This window comes from Leguminivora glycinivorella, chromosome 5, assembly GCF_023078275.1.
Source record: "Leguminivora glycinivorella isolate SPB_JAAS2020 chromosome 5, LegGlyc_1.1, whole genome shotgun sequence".
NCBI classification, from domain to species: Eukaryota; Metazoa; Arthropoda; class Insecta; order Lepidoptera; family Tortricidae; genus Leguminivora; species Leguminivora glycinivorella.
Window position 1 is genome coordinate 15,732,309 of NC_062975.1, and position 20,046 is coordinate 15,752,354.

The following is a 20,046-nucleotide window of genomic DNA, read 5'->3' on the forward strand; positions in this document are numbered from 1 at the left end:
GAGCTCTTATTTTAGCATGGCTTCCATGCTTTAGTTATACTTCCGTGACTTCCGATATCGATAAAGTCGATAGTATAGTCACCTATCGATGAGTAAGTCAGGAACAAAGTTGACGGTATACATAAAAATACAGTACTATAATTTTACACGCTTCTGATATATGCGCCAAACAGGGTGAGATGAGAGAAATAGTCAGAATAAATGTGTAAGTGAACAAGTCTATGTCGTTGCAGTTCATGCAGTTGCACGACTTGCAAGTCACGGAACTTCTCCATTCGATTTGGGTGCGAATCGTAGTATCGATTGTAACAGTTTGTTATTTGTGGCAAGGGCAACATTTTTTGGGCTGTGCTGTGCGAACCGTCATCAAAATTCTCGATATTGGATTTCTTGGTGTTGGATTCAGGATTTTCGTCTCGGGCATTGGGCATCCTTACTATCCTTTGCACAATAGTTTTGTTAAAACCATGGCAGATCCAAAAGATGTTATTAGTATGAAATCGTGTCGAATATGTCTGACCAACAAGAAACCATTGTGTCCGCTATTTCGATACAAATTGTCTGGTAATTACGCTGAAATGCTTACCGCCATTGCCGACGTAAAGGTAGGTTGTTCAATCCCTAAACTAGTGATGTACTCTGACCACTATTGTTTGTTATTGTAAAAGATTTGACGTAAAGTTGTGTGTTTTTATTTCTTTATCCTTTGAAAACAAATATAAAACGGGCTTTTCAACTTTCCATAGGTATCATCGAATGATGGTTTGCCAGATAAGATTTGTAACAAATGCTGCACTTCTTTGGAGAAAGCATATCTTCTGAGGACTATTGCTGAAAGGTGAGCTTTTTCAATACTTGCTATGTAAATTTTATAGTGAAATGGTCTGTACCTACCTAGCTTAAAGTGTAAATACTGAATTGCCTGCATATAATTTCTCATTTACTTTTTTTTAAACATATCTACATTATCTACTGTGGCTGTTTATTTCAGATCGGATAAAATTTTGAGAAAGGCTGTAATTAAAACGAATGGAAATGTTCCAACTAAAAAGATAGCATTTGATTCTTTCACTGATATAAAAAGCGAGATAGCACCATTAGCTGTCAAATCGGAGCCAAAATGGGAAATGGAAATAGAAGTTCTAGATGCGCCTAAACCATTGGACCCCATAGACGGCAAGGATATAGTCATAGCTAACACCGTGATCAGGAAAGTCGAACCGGGCACCGAAGAACCTAAAAAAGAAACCTCGGACGAAGTTGACTTGACATGGACTAAGACAAGCGGCCTTGACTTGACTTTCTATTGTTACTTTAGACAAAATCAAATGTCAATTAATAATGATGTGAGTTAGGCTTTTCTTATTGATTAAGTCCCACGGAAAAGTTCATTTAGTTTGACTAGATTAAATACTGCATATATACCTAGAAAGCAAGATTTTAGTAAGATTAATTCGTGACAAATATACCTTGTTTCTTTGTTAAGAGGATAAGACACAGAATTCAATGCAATTGAAATGGCAAAAAAGGCTTTTAATATCTTAGGGATTCCAGGTTAAAAATGTTGTATAATTAAAGCAAATTTATCATTGTTAATTTAAAAGAGGAAAGAAACACTTGTTTATGTGAAAATCATATTTTATTGAGTTGTTTTTTCCAATTTGCAGGCAGAATACCTGGACGATGATTTCTTCCAAGATGATGATAATGATGTTGATGATGATTATGTGCCACCTAAAGAAAAACAGAAAACTAAATTCAAGAAACCAAAGTTGTCTGACATCAAAGTATTCAAGGAAAAGAAAAAAACTGTTGTTAGAAAACTGAAAGTATTATCCAAGTCGGACAGCTTTGAAAGCTTGAGCTCTAGTGATGATGGCAAAGGCAAGACAGCTACAACAATAACATGCTGTAAGTATGAAAAGGTTTCATATAAATCTTATTACACCTTTGGCCAAAAGACATTCCTTCTCTGAGGCATTGCAGCCTAGGCTTTATAAAATCTTAATACCACACACAGATAGACATGCCTTATTGGAGGCCTTGATACATAAATAACATAATTAAACAAATGTTTCAGTAAATTTCCATATATATACAAGTGTGGTTGCATTTTTTCAGTTTTAATTGTTTATTGTAATACAAATCATTAAACCTGTTTACTGAGCATTGTTTTCACATGGAAAGAAGTAACACTGCAAAATCAATATATCAGGACAGAATTTGTTTTTCATCTTGCAGAAATGTCTGTGAGAAAAATTGAAAATTCACATCTCGCCTTGCCATGTAATATCAGGACAGTTCAATGTAATAGACCAAAATAAATGTAATATCAATTTTCTATTTCCCATCTCCAGATCCCATAATGAAGAACGGCTCCCGCGGACCACCGATTCTCCTGAAGCGGCCAAAAGACGCGACCATCCTCAAGGTCCACCCCAACTACAAGCCCAGGGCAGAAGGCACGCGTATCCTTCGGCGCGAAAAGCCTGTCCGCATGGTGCGCTCGGCCAAACCCATCGTCAAACAGAGGGAGAAGATGGTGTGTCCGGTCTGTGGCATACTTACATACACACTTGGCAACCATATCGCTACACATCAAGGTTGGTACAGCTGGGCTCAAATATTTTGTTAATTGTCATATTGCACTGACTAGTGTTAAAAAGATTTAACCCGCATGTGTGTGTTGTGTGAAGATTTAGCCTGTAGTGTAACAAGCGTCGCATTGTTCGCTTGGCTAAACCAGTGCTAAAAACATGGAGGGAAGATGGTGTGTTTTCTGGTCGTAGGTCTACTAATACACTTGGAAATGCTACGCATCTATCCAAATCTAACACATAGAAATTATACCGCTACGCGTCAATCTAAATCGCTAGGCTATGTAACGTTACGCTACTTAACGCTTTTGCTCCGTCACATGAAGTTTTTATTCCATACTAAATTCGGTTCCTTACCTTAGCAAATTGTTTGAGTTTTAACCTTTCCTACAACCGTAACGGATATTTTAGATAATTCAACCTTCAGAGCCTGAAACGCATGCTGTTTTCTCGCGTCTGTTGGGTCTTAGTTCATACAATAATAAATTCGTGACTGGAATTAGTATTTGCATTCGTAATTTCCCTTAGAAGTTTCTGGGCCGTTGACGACAAAAAAGGGGCTAAACGCGTTTCGAGATTAATTCTTCATCAGCTTCTCACTATAACATTAGTTTACTGCTTAATAAGCTATCGATATTACACTTTAAACAAAATTAATGAGCAAAAGAAGGAGAAATTATTCACGACACGATACCGCTAAGATGGCGCCCGTACCGGAAGTCCCCCTTAGGCTGGGCGCAGACGGTCGACGACAGGCCTGCGACGCAACTGTCTCCTTCCCTATGGGTTTCAAATGTTTCAATGCAAGTGCGCACACGGCGACAAAACAGTCGTCGGTCGGTTGTCAATGTTGCCAGTTATTCGAAAAAAAAGATAATTTTAAATGCAGATTGTTGAAGACGACATTGATATCTGTCTTTTAATTGAAGAAGTAGAGGAAAGATTGATTTTATATGACAAGAATTTAAAAGAATATTCCGACAATATTAAGAAAAAACGATGCCGGGTTGTAAAATCATCAAAACTTTTAAACACTCATTCTGAAGTACCAAAAAATTATTTTAGATAGGCTCTCAATTTCATGAAAAAAGAAAAAGTTGCATCCGAAATATCCAAAGATAATAGAATTAGTCTATGGTAATAGCTTTTTAGTAGTCTGTGGTTACGTCGCTGTCGTTCCCGTGTGCGCACCTCGGAGACTGTCGCAAGGGGTGACGACAGAGACAAAAAAGTCGTCGAGCGACTGTCGCCCCCGTCTGCGCCCAGCCTTAGGCACTTTGATGTGAAAGTGATTACTTAGCGTCGTGCCGTCTTCGTGCTTAACGAGGCATGCTCCGAACATGATGATTTGGAACGGGACGATTCCCGTCCTCCCCTCAATGAAAAGGCGACCATAACGCCGGGAAGGCGGGTCGCCTTTTTTTCGTATGTCTTTTTCTTTGCCTTTTTTTCTTTTTCTTATACCTTTTTAATTTGGACCCTTGTTCCATTTTTCCCTTTTTGGATTTTTCCATTTCCATGTGTGGTGTAAGTTTTCCTTCCCACCGTACCCGACTCTGAGCCCTGAGCAAATCATGCCTTCTGACCACGCTCGGCTCCACTCGGCAACGCCTGAAGCCCACGGCTGACCCCCTGCCACGTGGTACACAAGATGGCTGCCGTGGACGTCTGAGTTTTACAAGCAGACGTCGGTCTTCAACGGCTCACCCTACTACCGGTTCGCCTCCTCCGGGACCACTAGCGCGGCGACATTAGGAGCGTTCATGACGCTTCGGAGACTGAGTTTATCATTCTAACGTAAGGGACAGCTCTTCGGAGACAAGGTCGGTGACTTCTTCCCCTTACCCCTTCGGGTGCCTCTAGTAATAAACAAGCCCACTAGGTTCTTGTAAGCATGTAAGTTAGATGTAAGCTCGTTACCTGTTTAAAATTTAAGACTTACTGAAACCGTATAACTAAGGTCCGACCGAGATCTCGGTCTCGGCATTCTCGGTCGAAAATAGGGACGAGAACTCGGTCTCGGTTCTCGGCCCAAATGGGCCGAGATTCTCGGCCCCGGCCGAGACTAGGCAATGAGCGAATTGAGCGGTGATTGGCGCATTTAAATTTAGCGCGCACGGCCACCCGCTTCCATGACACCCGTTGGTTACATTGCTCGAACAATGTGACGTTTTGATTGGTAGTTTTATCACATTTTAAGCCAATTGCATTTCAAATACTAGATGTAAGTGTTTGGATAGGCGCAAATGCCGCATTTGCAACAGTCGCGTGTAATGACTTGTTTATTGACGTGATTCTTTTAGTTTTGCTGTCATCTAATAAATAATAACTTATGAGAGAAAATTATGATATAAATAACTTAACTAATTGTTGTTTGACTACTGAAACTTGATGTGAATGGAAAGTGTTTACGCGATACAAGAACAGCAGTCGCGAAAAAGTTTTTGTCGGCACCACCAACGAGTGTCGCAAGCGAGCAACTTTTTAGTAGAGCTGGCCAGCTGTATGATGAGTGTCGGCATAATTTAATTGGTTACAATGCGGAAAAAATGTTGTTTTTGTGCTACAACATAGAACTTTTTTATTTTAAGTACTAAAATTTGAAATAAACAGTTTTTTGTGCAGAAATTGTGTTTTTTATTAAATTTTCTAAATTCTCAGTCTCGGCCGAGAATGACTTTGAGTCTCGGTCTCGTTCTCGGCCGAGACTAAAAAGGCGTTCTCGGTCGGACCTTACGTATAACTATAGAAATGTTTAATTAAACAAGTTTAAGGTAAACAAATCTTTTTATTGGAACTTTCCCTCCCTTAAGATTAAAAGTTACATTTTGCTTTACCCACTATCTGGACTCTTATAGGATAGCTGGCTGGCGCTCGATTTTTTTATTCTTTTATTTTTGTTTAAATTCAATTTTATTTTATATTTTTGTCAGCAATCCGGGACCTCCCACGGTCTCTTAATTCTCTCAGTGGCTAAAGTCGGATGGCATCCGACCCGCCGGGTCCATATATCGGCACTCGACCATACAGGTCACACACACACACACTTATATTATATTACAATTTGGCTTCCTGAACAGGGAATTACGTTATAATGTGGCGCTCCCTAGCCAGGGACAAATAATAATGTTACAGCTACACAGCCATCATTTGTCTACACTACAAATAATACTGCATTTCGTAATGGTACTTCTTTATTATTTTCAGAGAAAAACGTTATTCCTGCAGTCAATGCACACGATCGTTCGCGCAGAAGGCGAACCTGCATGTACACATGAAGCAGCACACGGGCGTCAAGGACCACATCTGCGAAGTCTGCGGCGCCGGCTTCTACAGCCAGAAGTCGCTAGTCAGGTAACGATATTCCTGCACTCTATGCTCGCCATCACTCGTGCAGATAGCTAATCTGTAGGCCTAGCACATGATTGCCGCGAGATAGATCACACGATTTCTTCTAATTGTATTACCTCTGCCACACTATGCTCCTCGCGCTGCCGCGATGTTGCCCTGTCCGGCTACACACTGCCCTACTCGCGCGATTATCGCACTAGGTTTTTACCGGCCATTTGACCAAAAAACCGACAAAATAGGGAGTGGTGGGCATGACGAGGAGCATGACAAGCGGCGAGTAGCGCGGCCACACTATGCTTCTGCCTGCTTCCCACGCCGCTCGTCGAGTGTGTGGCAGAGGTATATCATATTATCAATGACTAGGACGGGTAGTTTTTTTTATTGCCCCTGTTTTACATGAAATAAATTTTCGTTCATCCCCTCTTCATAAAATAATATAAGAAATGTGCTTTGTTTCAGGCATAATCTAATCCACAAAGGCGAGAGGCCGTACCCGTGCACGCTGTGTAATAAGCGATTCATCGCAGTAAGTCATCTTTATATTTTACTATTTGTGATAGCATCTCTTAAGTGTGTTGGGACTTGGGACCCAATGTAATATAAATTACCTCGAGAGTTTATTTTATCAAATTTTGGAACAAAAATATTAATTTTTAGTCCCACTCAGGGCTTGTTATGTTGCTAAAGTTTCCCTTGTGCTGAACGTGTGCGTTACAGACGTAATTGCATATATCTGTTTGGTCCACAAAGATTTCCGAAAAAAAAAAACCGGCCAAGTGCGAGTCGGGCTCGCGCACAAAGGGTTCCGTAGCAGCAAACCAAAATTACAGTTAAATCAACCTATCTCAAAAACTATAAGAGATACTTTGATCAAACCAAAAATCGTTGAAAGAGTTAATTAGCATGCATCACCTCTATTTTTTTTAGAATTTTATACCCCGTAGTTATAAAAATAGAGGGGGGGGGGGGGGGGGACATACTTTTTACGACTTTGAGAGCTGATATCTCAAAAACCGTTCACTTTAAGAAAAATGTTTTTTAGAAAACTTTATATCATTTTAAAAGACCTTTCCATTGATACCCCACACGGGTATGTACATCGAAAAAAAAAATTTTCATCCCTCAGTTACATGTATGGGGGCCCCACCCCCAATTCTTTTTTTACTATTTAGTGTCATAATTTTGTAGCGGTTCATACAACACATATTCCCATCAAATTTCATCACTGTAGTACTTATAGTTTCCGAGTAAATCGGCTGTGACAGACGGACAGACGGACAGACGGACAGACGGACAGACGGACATGACGAAACTATAAGGGTTCCGTTTTTGCCATTTTGGCTACGGAACCCTAAAAAAAGATATGTCAAGGAAAATGTGGGGAAGACCGTTTATCAGGTAAGACCGTCTACCAACTCTTTCCTCGCTTCCAACTCTTGCGCCTGTACACATATTCCACTGACATTATAAAGTTTATAGGAGCAGAAGAAGCATATATTTCTGCCAATAGTCTGAGCGAAGACGGTTTTCCCAAGCAAACATCTTATATGGCGATCTTCTCCGTATTGGCCTTGTAAGTTTTTATTTTTTTATTTCGTCGATTGCCTTCGCTCGCGGTTCTGCTACTGGCGTTTAGCCCGAGTGCATGCTTGATAAACCGACTGTACCTGATCCCTCACCTATAAATCTTATTGCAACCGAAGGTCTGAAGTAAAAACATTAAGACTGAAGAATTTCGTACATTGACCCACTACTTCTTATCTCTATCGCACGCACACAATTGTATACCTTTCCCGCTCATGTAGTGCCATAGACCGCCAGGATAGCAATATAATTATGGGCGTGCTATATAGATAGGAACAGGCGGGTCAATGTACAAAATTTCTCATGCTTAGCGTCCTTCCAATGATGTTTTACTAGTAGATATTTAGTTCATTTGTCAATGAGAAATCTTGGCATTGTTGCAGCGTTGCGATCTGAACCGGCACTTACGCATTCACTCTGGCTACAAACCGTTCAAGTGCGCCACATGCACCATGTCCTTCAACGCCAAACACCAACTGCAGAACCACGAGCGTATGCACACGGGCGAAAGACCGTACTCTTGCCAAGTAAGTTTACTTTTACCTTGTTGTAGCTAGGTGGCTTGAATCGTCATATGAGGACTCACAATGGCGACAAGCGGTTCACCTGTGACTTTTGTGGACGCGGGTTCATACAGAGCCACCATTTGACGAATCATAGGCTGTCGCATACGGGGGATAAGCCTTTTACGTGCCAGGTTAGTACTCCTATGAAGTAACTATGATACTGATTTAGACATCTGTGTGCGTCGCCGATTGCACAAACGAATCGTGAAGCGTTTGGGCATTCGGCTACGCACACTGAACTGACAGCTCAGCATTCACACCGACTGTAATTAAGACTTTCAAGTTTTGTCTTTCAAAAATGAAAAAAAAAAAAAAACTGATTGTTTACAAATAGTACAGTCTCTTACAATTGCTGGTATATTCTTGTAAGTTGTTTACAAAATAACCTGTGCCAACGCCTTCAGCCGAAATAGGCTAGATTCCTACTAGTCAAATCAGCTCCTTTTTAAGAACCGTCAAAACGATTTACTAATATGGAATTAATATGAAATCGTGAGGAGTGACGTCACGGTCAATTCATTTACTTTATATCTTTATCTTTGACTTATTAAATAGAAATTATGTTTAAAAATAACTGCTGTCCATATTTTTCTTCTAATTATTTGGTATTTTATTTCGTGCACTGCATAAAATATTTTATTTCAAGTATAGGAAACTAGCCTATTATACTCATTTGCCAAATACCATACTGCTGCGAAGTAACTTAACACCAAAAGGCGCAGTTTGCGTTAGAAGTTCTATTTACCGGTCCAGTTGAAAATCGAACAGTCCAATACGCCCGCTAGCTAAGAAAGCAATTGACGCTTCGTAGCGTATCGTAGATATCTCTCTCTACATCTCTTCCGTATTGGTGCGACAGAGCCAGTTGCGTAACGTTCGCCACGGAGCGTCAACTATTTCCATATTATTCATTCACATTTGAACATCCTCAGGTATGCAACGTGTGCTTCAGCTACAAAGTGAACCTGAACAACCACGTATACAAGGTGCACGGCATCAACCTGAAGTTCAAGTCCATCCACGTGGTGACCGAGGAGATCCTGCGCCGCGAGATGGGGCTGGCGGGCGAGGCGCGCGCCGCCATCGCGCACATCCTGCCCAATCTGGACCAGTCGCAGGAACAACCGCAGGTCGACTATGCGATCGCACACTAAGCTACTTACAGACTTTGGAGAAAGGACTGGGAAAACGAGAGAATTTTGAGATATTGACTTTTAAATATCAAAGTGTTCTTGCGATCGCAATTAAGTAATGCGTAATACATTGCCGCAAAACTTTTATTAGACCAGTCACTGGAGCAGGTGCAGGTCGATTAGACAGTCGCACAGTATATGTAAGCGACAATAATACAGTTTCGAGAAAGGAGACACATTTTGAGATGTCCACTTAATACTCAAAACTAATCAAAGGGTCGCAATTAATTTGTATATGTACAAAACTTGTATTAGACCAGTTGCTTGAACAGATGCAGGTCGATTGATTACGAAGTGGCACACTAAGCGACAATTACAGGGTCGAGACAGGACATTTTGAAATATTGACTAATATCAAAGGGTCCTTGCGAGCACAATAAGTTCGTAATACATTGCCGCTAAGCTAGAACACCTAGTGTTGAGAAAACACTAAGGCAACTTTCTTCACTGGCTCAATGGCCCAATAAGAATCTTAACCGGTACAAGAGATCGTCATTCTCCCCACTGGGACGTTTTGAGATATTGACTTCGTACAAATATCAAAATGTTCTTGCAATCACAAATTAATGCATAATAATACCTACGGTTACTTTTTTGTACAAATGCCAAACCATTAAAGAAAGATTGACCATGCACTAATATACAGACATAGCTAAGACCCCTCAATAATAATAGAGACCATGGAATTTGAGTATGCAGGGAGTTATAGTGCAATTTTGTTGAACTCTTTGTTTTTACTGGTTAATTTAGATTTTACATATCATGTTTTTTTCGAATCACAGACTGCGTGTTGCGATGTTGTATTATATCGCCAATATTAGAAGGAATCCATCTTGCAACAGATCAGACGATTTGGAATTTTTGTCCTACATATTAATGCCTAGGTCATGATCGCCCCAAAATATTTGCTCAGCGAGTGGTTCCGATGGCCTGTTGGCAAAGAAGCTGAAATTTGTTCAGCGGTAGCATTAAGTTGTGTATGTAATAATAATAATGAAGAAGCGAGTATTAAAGTTTATTGTAATTTTTAAACTTGCATTTCTTTATATTCCCGTTAGCGCCATACTACTTTTAGATTAAGTGAAATTGAACCCTATGGCAAATATATAATTCTATACATATTTAATCAAGAAATTGGCAAATAAGCAATTTTATTCATAAAAAAAATTGTCTCAATCGCCTCTATTTTGTTAGTAATTCTTGAGGTTACTGTATAAAAAAATTATATATTTGTGAATCACCTTTTTCTTGCTTGTTATTGCCATGGTTACGGTCCCCTGGGTCACCCTGGTTTTATGTAAAATTATGCTATTTAAACTATGCAAACAAGCATTTTTCTGTTGTTAATACATCCCTTTCTTAATGGGCCATCTACAAACATGGACTACATGCATGTTTGCATAATTAAAGTAGCATAATTTTGCATAAAACCAGGGTGACCCAGGGGACCGTAACCATGGCAATAACAACCAAGAAAAAAGTGATTCACCCATTTTATTCTTTATGTTTGAATGCCGCTCGACGGGTTCTCAGTCCTTAGTAGCTTTTCTCTATAAAGCGGGAAACCGCTGGCAGTGAACGCATTAAAGATTGAAACAAACGCTTTCAGTAAAATATTTATTATCATCATTCAATCATTACATGGAATGAAGGCGAATTAAAAATCTTACTTCTAATTATTGTAACAATACAGATCACTGGTAGTACACATTTTTAGTAACAAGCTTTTTCCACTTCAAGAAAAGACTTACTCGTTTTTACACGATTAACATAACCAGTTATTATTATAACATAACGAAAATGCAACATTAAAGGGCCCAGATAATTATGATTGGGGCCCGTTGCCATAAGACAAAAACAATTAAAATAAAACATAACAAATAGCCAGCTTCGATTGGCTGGGATTACAATTATCAATGGAGGATTAAATTCTTGTAAAAATTATCACAATTCTCAGATTTATCAATTAACATTCGCATCGTATTAATCTTAAAATACATACTCGCAGGAACCACTATTATTCATTCTTGTGAGGTAGACAACAACAGTGGAGTATGTGTAGTTTCTGTTGAACATGGTAATAAGGTAAGTAAGACGTAAGACCCGTTTTTGGTCGCCATTTTGAGTGATTTTAGTTCATCACCATCATCCTCCTTGCGTTATTCCATTTGTCACGTTACTTCAGTCAGTCTTAATTAAGTAGTAGGTCAATCTGTTTTAACCCCCGACGCAGAAACGACGAGTATAAGTTTGACGTGTCTGTCTGTCTGTCTGTGGCATCGAGACACACTTCACCTTGTGACACACTTAACCATATTGACCTTATTTGTAATGAAACTGACTGAAGTAGCTTGAGACGTTCGTAGGTTTCTGCGAAAATTGGATACGAACGGATTATTACTTTATAAGTAATGTAGTAATAGGATTCACAAGCAGGATCCTTCAGTAAGTAGTAGTAGTAACGTGATGACTTAGGTGAGTATGTGATGTAAGCATAGATTATCAGATACTTTAATACTTGTAGTTGAACTTCATCTGCAACAGGTACTTCACGTTCACTTGCGCAACGTCGTAAACGATGAATCTGAAGCTGTGCTAAGGAAAATATTCGGTTTCGTATTATTAGAACAGATAACAACAGAGAGGTTACATGAGAATGTTCTAGAAAGAGAGATGATAAAATTCTCAAAAATGTTGCGATTCGATTTCACACATCAGTTCAAATCAATATTAGTCGGGTAGCGATAACTTTTGAGGTTTCGATAATATTCATGTTGCTTATTTTTTGCATATGGTTTTCAGACTATTGATCAAATATAAAAATAATATTTTGGGTCGTCCTAGGTACTTGCTTAGCTCGAAATTTAGGTATTTCTATTTTTAAGCAGTGTTCAGTCAAAAAAATATTCGAGAAGAAATTATTTGTATCTATGTAAAAACAACGTGGTTGCCGATGTACATATGCATTTTGGGTCATTTTCATAGATGGGTTTAATTATATTTTAAAAATGTCTAATATTGGCCCTTAAACACCTAATAAAATATTAGAGTTGGTAAGTGAAGTCTTATACTATTCAGGACATTGTTATATATATATATTTTAAAAGTGTGTCACATTCATCCAATGCTTAGGTTAAAAAAAATTTTTTTTTAATAAAAACCCTGTCAAAGCCTCAAAAAAATTTTCATGTTAAAAAGTTGACGTCTACATAATTATAATATGATATCAAGTCATCATTTTTAATTTGGGTCACTTTCATCCATGGGTTTTCAATATTTGGCAGAATAAAACGCAACGCAATAGAGTAGTATTTTAAATTTTCGCGCTGTGTGGCGCGCAACCGATAGCCAATCAGGTTGGCGCATGCCGCTGGTGCGACGCCGCGCTGTGACACGAGGCGTAGGTACCTACTTCTCGTGCGCAGTCATACATAATTTAAGATTGCCAGAACTGCCAGAAGTTCGGGCTTTGGCGGGATTCTCCTGATTTTTTTTTTTGCATGTCTTCCCAATTAAAACTTATACATTACTAACCTTAAGAACTGTATTACATTAGTAATGAAAACAGACCAATTATAAATCTCGAAAACACGTAAAGGTATCTAAAATAAACGAAGTAAACTAGCTAAACTATAGTTAAGTTTTATTGTGGTGCATTAGGGTAATACCGAATGACAAAAATGCTGTGGTAATTCCGAAAAGGGAATCTTGATATGATGGAAATAATGGTGATTTTTATGTGACTTTCGTAATTAGACGACTTTCGGAATTACCCTAATGCACTATTATTTTATTTTACATTTCCCTCGAATTTCCGGAACCCTTTGTTCCGATATTGAAGTGCCTAATTCGATCCGGCACTCCTATTCATATACCGTGATTAATATTATTGTAACTATTGATTTCAGTTTTTAGTTACACAATACAAGGTGTAATTTTTATGACGGTAAATATTTATGGATGCAAATAAATACAAAACCCAAAAACAGTAAAATAAATTGTAACTTGAATATTATTTCCCATATTTTCCTTAATTTTCATTTATAATGGACACGAAGCGCACGGCGGTATAATATATCTCTACACCTTATAAAACAATAGTCGCGTGTGTCTGTGTGCGCGCGCGTGTGTGCAAACACGGGTGGTGACTTGGTGAGACTGCGGTAGCCATTATTGTTATTATTCTCATTATATGGCATAAGAATCCTTTTCACAGACTTTCGACATTATCCCAATTGGTTAAGAATTTAACCCTACCTTAAAAAAAAATGGTAATCAAAATAGGTATGTAATTTTTTACTCACATTTATCTATCCATACTAATATTATAAATGTGAAAGTATTTCTGTTTGTTTGTCCGTCTTTCACGGCAAAACGGAGCGACGAATTGACGTGATTTTTTAAAGTGGAGATAGTTGAAGGAATGGAGAGTGACATAGGCTACTTTTTGTCTCTTTTTAACGCGAGCGAAGCCGCGTGCAAAAGCTATTATAATATAAAGCTGCAACACGACTGACATTTTTCCAAAAATAGCCAGAAGGAGGTTCCGCCGGTGGCAGTGTTTAGTGTGGCCGTATAGAGGTTTGTCCTGCGACCCTATAGAAATCCGACCGTCGGTCTACCTATTCCGGGTAAAAAAATATTGGACGGCCTGGCCAAACGGCGGGAGATAGCCGGGGGGTGTTCGACCAAATGTCATAGAGGATCTTGGGCTGTTTACAACAATATATCACACGTTGGGGTTGGAATAAAAAGAAAACCAGTCCCCGCTTTATTTTACCACTTTGTCGGCGTGATTGATATACATATTGGTACCAAATTTCAACTTTCTAGTGCTAACGGTTACTGAGATTATCCGCGGACGGACGGACGGACAGACAGACATGGCGAAACTATAAGGGTTCCTAGTTGACTACGGAATCCTAAAACTGCTGCAAATGTGAGAAAACTGGCCACTTTTGTTTTGTATGGCAACTTTTAAATCGTAAGAGTTAGCCGGGGGTGCTCGATCATTTTATCACATTTTAAGCCAATTGCATTTCAAATACTAGATGTAAGTGTTTGGATAGGCGCAAATGCCGCATTTGCAACAGTCGCGTGTAATGACTTGTTTATTGACGTGATTCTTTTAGTTTTGCTGTCATCTAATAAATAATAACTTATGAGAGAAAATTATGATATAAATAACTTAACTAATTGTTGTTTGACTACTGAAACTTGATGTGAATGGAAAGTGTTTACGCGATACAAGAACAGCAGTCGCGAAAAAGTTTTTGTCGGCACCACCAACGAGTGTCGCAAGCGAGCAACTTTTTAGTAGAGCTGGCCAGCTGTATGATGAGTGTCGGCATAATTTAATTGGTTACAATGCGGAAAAAATGTTGTTTTTGTGCTACAACATAGAACTTTTTTATTTTAAGTACTAAAATTTGAAATAAACAGTTTTTTGTGCAGAAATTGTGTTTTTTATTAAATTTTCTAAATTCTCAGTCTCGGCCGAGAATGACTTTGAGTCTCGGTCTCGTTCTCGGCCGAGACTAAAAAGGCGTTCTCGGTCGGACCTTACGTATAACTATAGAAATGTTTAATTAAACAAGTTTAAGGTAAACAAATCTTTTTATTGGAACTTTCCCTCCCTTAAGATTAAAAGTTACATTTTGCTTTACCCACTATCTGGACTCTTATAGGATAGCTGGCTGGCGCTCGATTTTTTTATTCTTTTATTTTTGTTTAAATTCAATTTTATTTTATATTTTTGTCAGCAATCCGGGACCTCCCACGGTCTCTTAATTCTCTCAGTGGCTAAAGTCGGATGGCATCCGACCCGCCGGGTCCATATATCGGCACTCGACCATACAGGTCACACACACACACACTTATATTATATTACAATTTGGCTTCCTGAACAGGGAATTACGTTATAATGTGGCGCTCCCTAGCCAGGGACAAATAATAATGTTACAGCTACACAGCCATCATTTGTCTACACTACAAATAATACTGCATTTCGTAATGGTACTTCTTTATTATTTTCAGAGAAAAAACGTTATTCCTGCAGTCAATGCACACGATCGTTCGCGCAGAAGGCGAACCTGCATGTACACATGAAGCAGCACACGGGCGTCAAGGACCACATCTGCGAAGTCTGCGGCGCCGGCTTCTACAGCCAGAAGTCGCTAGTCAGGTAACGATATTCCTGCACTCTATGCTCGCCATCACTCGTGCAGATAGCTAATCTGTAGGCCTAGCACATGATTGCCGCGAGATAGATCACACGATTTCTTCTAATTGTATTACCTCTGCCACACTATGCTCCTCGCGCTGCCGCGATGTTTGCCCTGCCCTGTCCGGCTACACACTGCCCTACTCGCGCGATTATCGCACTAGGTTTTTACCGGCCATTTGACCAAAAAACCGACAAAATAGGGAGTGGTGGGCATGACGAGGAGCATGACAAGCGGCGAGTAGCGCGGCCACACTATGCTTCTGCCTGCTTCCCACGCCGCTCGTCGAGTGTGTGGCAGAGGTATATCATATTATCAATGACGGGTAGTTTTTTTTATTGCCCCTGTTTTACATGAAATAAATTTTCGTTCATCCCCTCTTCATAAAATAATATAAGAAATGTGCTTTGTTTCAGGCATAATCTAATCCACAAAGGCGAGAGGCCGTACCCGTGCACGCTGTGTAATAAGCGATTCATCGCAGTAAGTCATCTTTATATTTTACTATTTGTGATAGCATCTCTTAAGTGTGTTGGGACTTGGGACCCAATGTAATATAAATTACCTCGAGAGTTTATTTTATCAAATTTTGGAACAAAAATATTAATTTTTAGTCCCACTCAGGGCTTGTTATGTTGCTAAAGTTTCCCTTGTGCTGAACGTGTGCGTTACAGACGTAATTGCATATATCTGTTTGGTCCACAAAGATTTCCGAAAAAAAAAGATATGTCAAGGAAAATGTGGGGAAGACCGTTTATCAGGTAAGACCGTCTACCAACTCTTTCCTCGCTTCCAACTCTTGCGCCTGTACACATATTCCACTGACATTATAAAGTTTATAGGAGCAGAAGAAGCATATATTTCTGCCAATAGTCTGAGCGAAGACGGTTTTCCCAAGCAAACATCTTATATGGCGATCTTCTCCGTATTGGCCTTGTAAGTTTTTATTTTTTTATTTCGTCGATTGCCTTCGCTCGCGGTTCTGCTACTGGCGTTTAGCCCGAGTGCATGCTTGATAAACCGACTGTACCTGATCCCTCACCTATAAATCTTATTGCAACCGAAGGTCTGAAGTAAAAACATTAAGACTGAAGAATTTCGTACATTGACCCACTACTTCTTATCTCTATCGCACGCACACAATTGTATACCTTTCCCGCTCATGTAGTGCCATAGACCGCCAGGATAGCAATATAATTATGGGCGTGCTATATAGATAGGAACAGGCGGGTCAATGTACAAAATTTCTCATGCTTAGCGTCCTTCCAATGATGTTTTACTAGTAGATATTTAGTTCATTTGTCAATGAGAAATCTTGGCATTGTTGCAGCGTTGCGATCTGAACCGGCACTTACGCATTCACTCTGGCTACAAACCGTTCAAGTGCGCCACATGCACCATGTCCTTCAACGCCAAACACCAACTGCAGAACCACGAGCGTATGCACACGGGCGAAAGACCGTACTCTTGCCAAGTAAGTTTACTTTTACCTTGTTGTAGCTAGGTGGCTTGAATCGTCATATGAGGACTCACAATGGCGACAAGCGGTTCACCTGTGACTTTTGTGGACGCGGGTTCATACAGAGCCACCATTTGACGAATCATAGGCTGTCGCATACGGGGGATAAGCCTTTTACGTGCCAGGTTAGTACTCCTATGAAGTAACTATGATACTGATTTAGACATCTGTGTGCGTCGCCGATTGCACAAACGAATCGTGAAGCGTTTGGGCATTCGGCTACGCACACTGAACTGACAGCTCAGCATTCACACCGACTGTAAGACTTTCAAGTTTTGTCTTTCAAAAATGAAAAAAAAAAACTGATTGTTTACAAATAGTACAGTCTCTTACAATTGCTGGTATATTCTTGTAAGTTGTTTACAAAATAACCTGTGCCAACGCCTTCAGCCGAAATAGGCTAGTTTCCTACTAGTCAAATCAGCTCCTTTTTAAGAACCGTCAAAACGATTTACTAATATGGAATTAATATGAAATCGTGAGGAGTGACGTCACGGTCAATTCATTTACTTTATATCTTTATCTTTGACTTATTAAATAGAAATTATGTTTAAAAATAACTGCTGTCCATATTTTTCTTCTAATTATTTGGTATTTTATTTCGTGCACTGCATAAAATATTTTATTTCAAGTATAGGAAACTAGCCTATTATACTCATTTGCCAAATACCATACTGCTGCGAAGTAACTTAACACCAAAAGGCGCAGTTTGCGTTAGAAGTTCTATTTACCGGTCCAGTTGAAAATCGAACAGTCCAATACGCCCGCTAGCTAAGAAAGCAATTGACGCTTCGTAGCGTATCGTAGATATCTCTCTCTACATCTCTTCCGTATTGGTGCGACAGAGCCAGTTGCGTAACGTTCGCCACGGAGCGTCAACTATTTCCATATTATTCATTCACATTTGAACATCCTCAGGTATGCAACGTGTGCTTCAGCTACAAAGTGAACCTGAACAACCACGTATACAAGGTGCACGGCATCAACCTGAAGTTCAAGTCCATCCACGTGGTGACCGAGGAGATCCTGCGCCGCGAGATGGGGCTGGCGGGCGAGGCGCGCGCCGCCATCGCGCACATCCTGCCCAATCTGGACCAGTCGCAGGAACAACCGCAGGTCGACTATGCGATCGCACACTAAGCTACTTACAGACTTTGGAGAAAGGACTGGGAAAACGAGAGAATTTTGAGATATTGACTTTTAAATATCAAAGTGTTCTTGCGATCGCAATTAAGTAATGCGTAATACATTGCCGCAAAACTTTTATTAGACCAGTCACTGGAGCAGGTGCAGGTCGATTAGACAGTCGCACAGTATATGTAAGCGACAATAATACAGTTTCGAGAAAGGAGACACATTTTGAGATGTCCACTTAATACTCAAAACTAATCAAAGGGTCGCAATTAATTTGTATATGTACAAAACTTGTATTAGACCAGTTGCTTGAACAGATGCAGGTCGATTGATTACGAAGTGGCACACTAAGCGACAATTACAGGGTCGAGACAGGACATTTTGAAATATTGACTAATATCAAAGGGTCCTTGCGAGCACAATAAGTTCGTAATACATTGCCGCTAAGCTAGAACACCTAGTGTTGAGAAAACACTAAGGCAACTTTCTTCACTGGCTCAATGGCCCAATAAGAATCTTAACCGGTACAAGAGATCGTCATTCTCCCCACTGGGACGTTTTGAGATATTGACTTCGTACAAATATCAAAATGTTCTTGCAATCACAAATTAATGCATAATAATACCTACGGTTACTTTTTTGTACAAATGCCAAACCATTAAAGAAAGATTGACCATGCACTAATATACAGACATAGCTAAGACCCCTCAATAATAATAGAGACCATGGAATTTGAGTATGCAGGGAGTTATAGTGCAATTTTGTTGAACTCTTTGTTTTTACTGGTTAATTTAGATTTTACATATCATGTTTTTTTTTCGAATCACAGACTGCGTGTTGCGATGTTGTATTATATCGCCAATATTAGAAGGAATCCATCTTGCAACAGATCAGACGATTTGGAATTTTTGTCCTACATATTAATGCCTAGGTCATGATCGCCCCAAAATATTTGCTCAGCGAGTGGTTCCGATGGCCTGTTGGCAAAGAAGCTGAAATTTGTTCAGCGGTAGCATTAAGTTGTGTATGTAATAATAATAATGAAGAAGCGAGTATTAAAGTTTATTGTAATTTTTAAACTTGCATTTCTTTATATTCCCGTTAGCGCCATACTACTTTTAGATTAAGTGAAATTGAACCCTATGGCAAATATATAATTCTATACATATTTAATCAAGAAATTGGCAAATAAGCAATTTTATTCATAAAAAAAATTGTCTCAATCGCCTCTATTTTGTTAGTAATTCTTGAGGTTACTGTATAAAAAAATTATATATTTGTGAATCACCTTTTTCTTGCTTGTTATTGCCATGGTTACGGTCCCCTGGGTCACCCTGGTTTTATGTAAAATTATGCTATTTAAACTATGCAAACAAGCATTTTTCTGTTGTTAATACATCCCTTTCTTAATGGGCCATCTACAAACATGGACTACATGCATGTTTGCATAATTAAAGTAGCATAATTTTGCATAAAACCAGGGTGACCCAGGGGACCGTAACCATGGCAATAACAACCAAGAAAAAAGTGATTCACCCATTTTATTCTTTATGTTTGAATGCCGCTCGACGGGTTCTCAGTCCTTAGTAGCTTTTCTCTATAAAGCGGGAAACCGCTGGCAGTGAACGCATTAAAGATTGAAACAAACGCTTTCAGTAAAATATTTATTATCATCATTCAATCATTACATGGAATGAAGGCGAATTAAAAATCTTACTTCTAATTATTGTAACAATACAGATCACTGGTAGTACACATTTTTAGTAACAAGCTTTTTCCACTTCAAGAAAAGACTTACTCGTTTTTACACGATTAACATAACCAGTTATTATTATAACATAACGAAAATGCAACATTAAAGGGCCCAGATAATTATGA

General features: G+C 39.2%; 1 protein-coding gene across 1 annotated transcript; it reads left to right on the top strand.

Annotated features, from left to right (window-relative positions):
- The first annotated feature begins 1,127 nt into the window (after positions 1 to 1,127).
- Positions 1,128 to 19,247, top strand: LOC125226540 (zinc finger protein 875-like). Its single transcript, XM_048130531.1, has 7 exons — positions 1,128 to 1,308; positions 1,648 to 1,911; positions 2,358 to 2,603; positions 15,328 to 15,475; positions 15,932 to 15,998; positions 16,846 to 16,989; positions 17,953 to 19,247. The coding sequence occupies exons 1-7, from the start codon at positions 1,128 to 1,130 to the stop codon at positions 18,172 to 18,174; spliced, it is 1,272 nt and encodes a 423-aa protein (XP_047986488.1). The 3' UTR covers positions 18,175 to 19,247.
- The last annotated feature ends 799 nt before the right edge of the window (positions 19,248 to 20,046 follow it).

What these genes read in the sequence shown, in the direction of transcription:
- LOC125226540 (XM_048130531.1), top strand. Translation starts at nt 1,128, where the DNA reads ATGGAAATAGAAGTTCTAGATGCGCCTAAACCATTGGACCCCATAGAC. An exon ending in AGCTACAACAATAACATGCT is followed by an intron (nt 1,912 to 2,357) that starts GTAAGTATGAAA and finishes TCCCATCTCCAG; the next exon opens with ATCCCATAATGAAGAACGGC. An exon ending in GTAATAAGCGATTCATCGCA is followed by an intron (nt 15,999 to 16,845) that starts GTAAGTCATCTT and finishes GCATTGTTGCAG; the next exon opens with CGTTGCGATCTGAACCGGCA.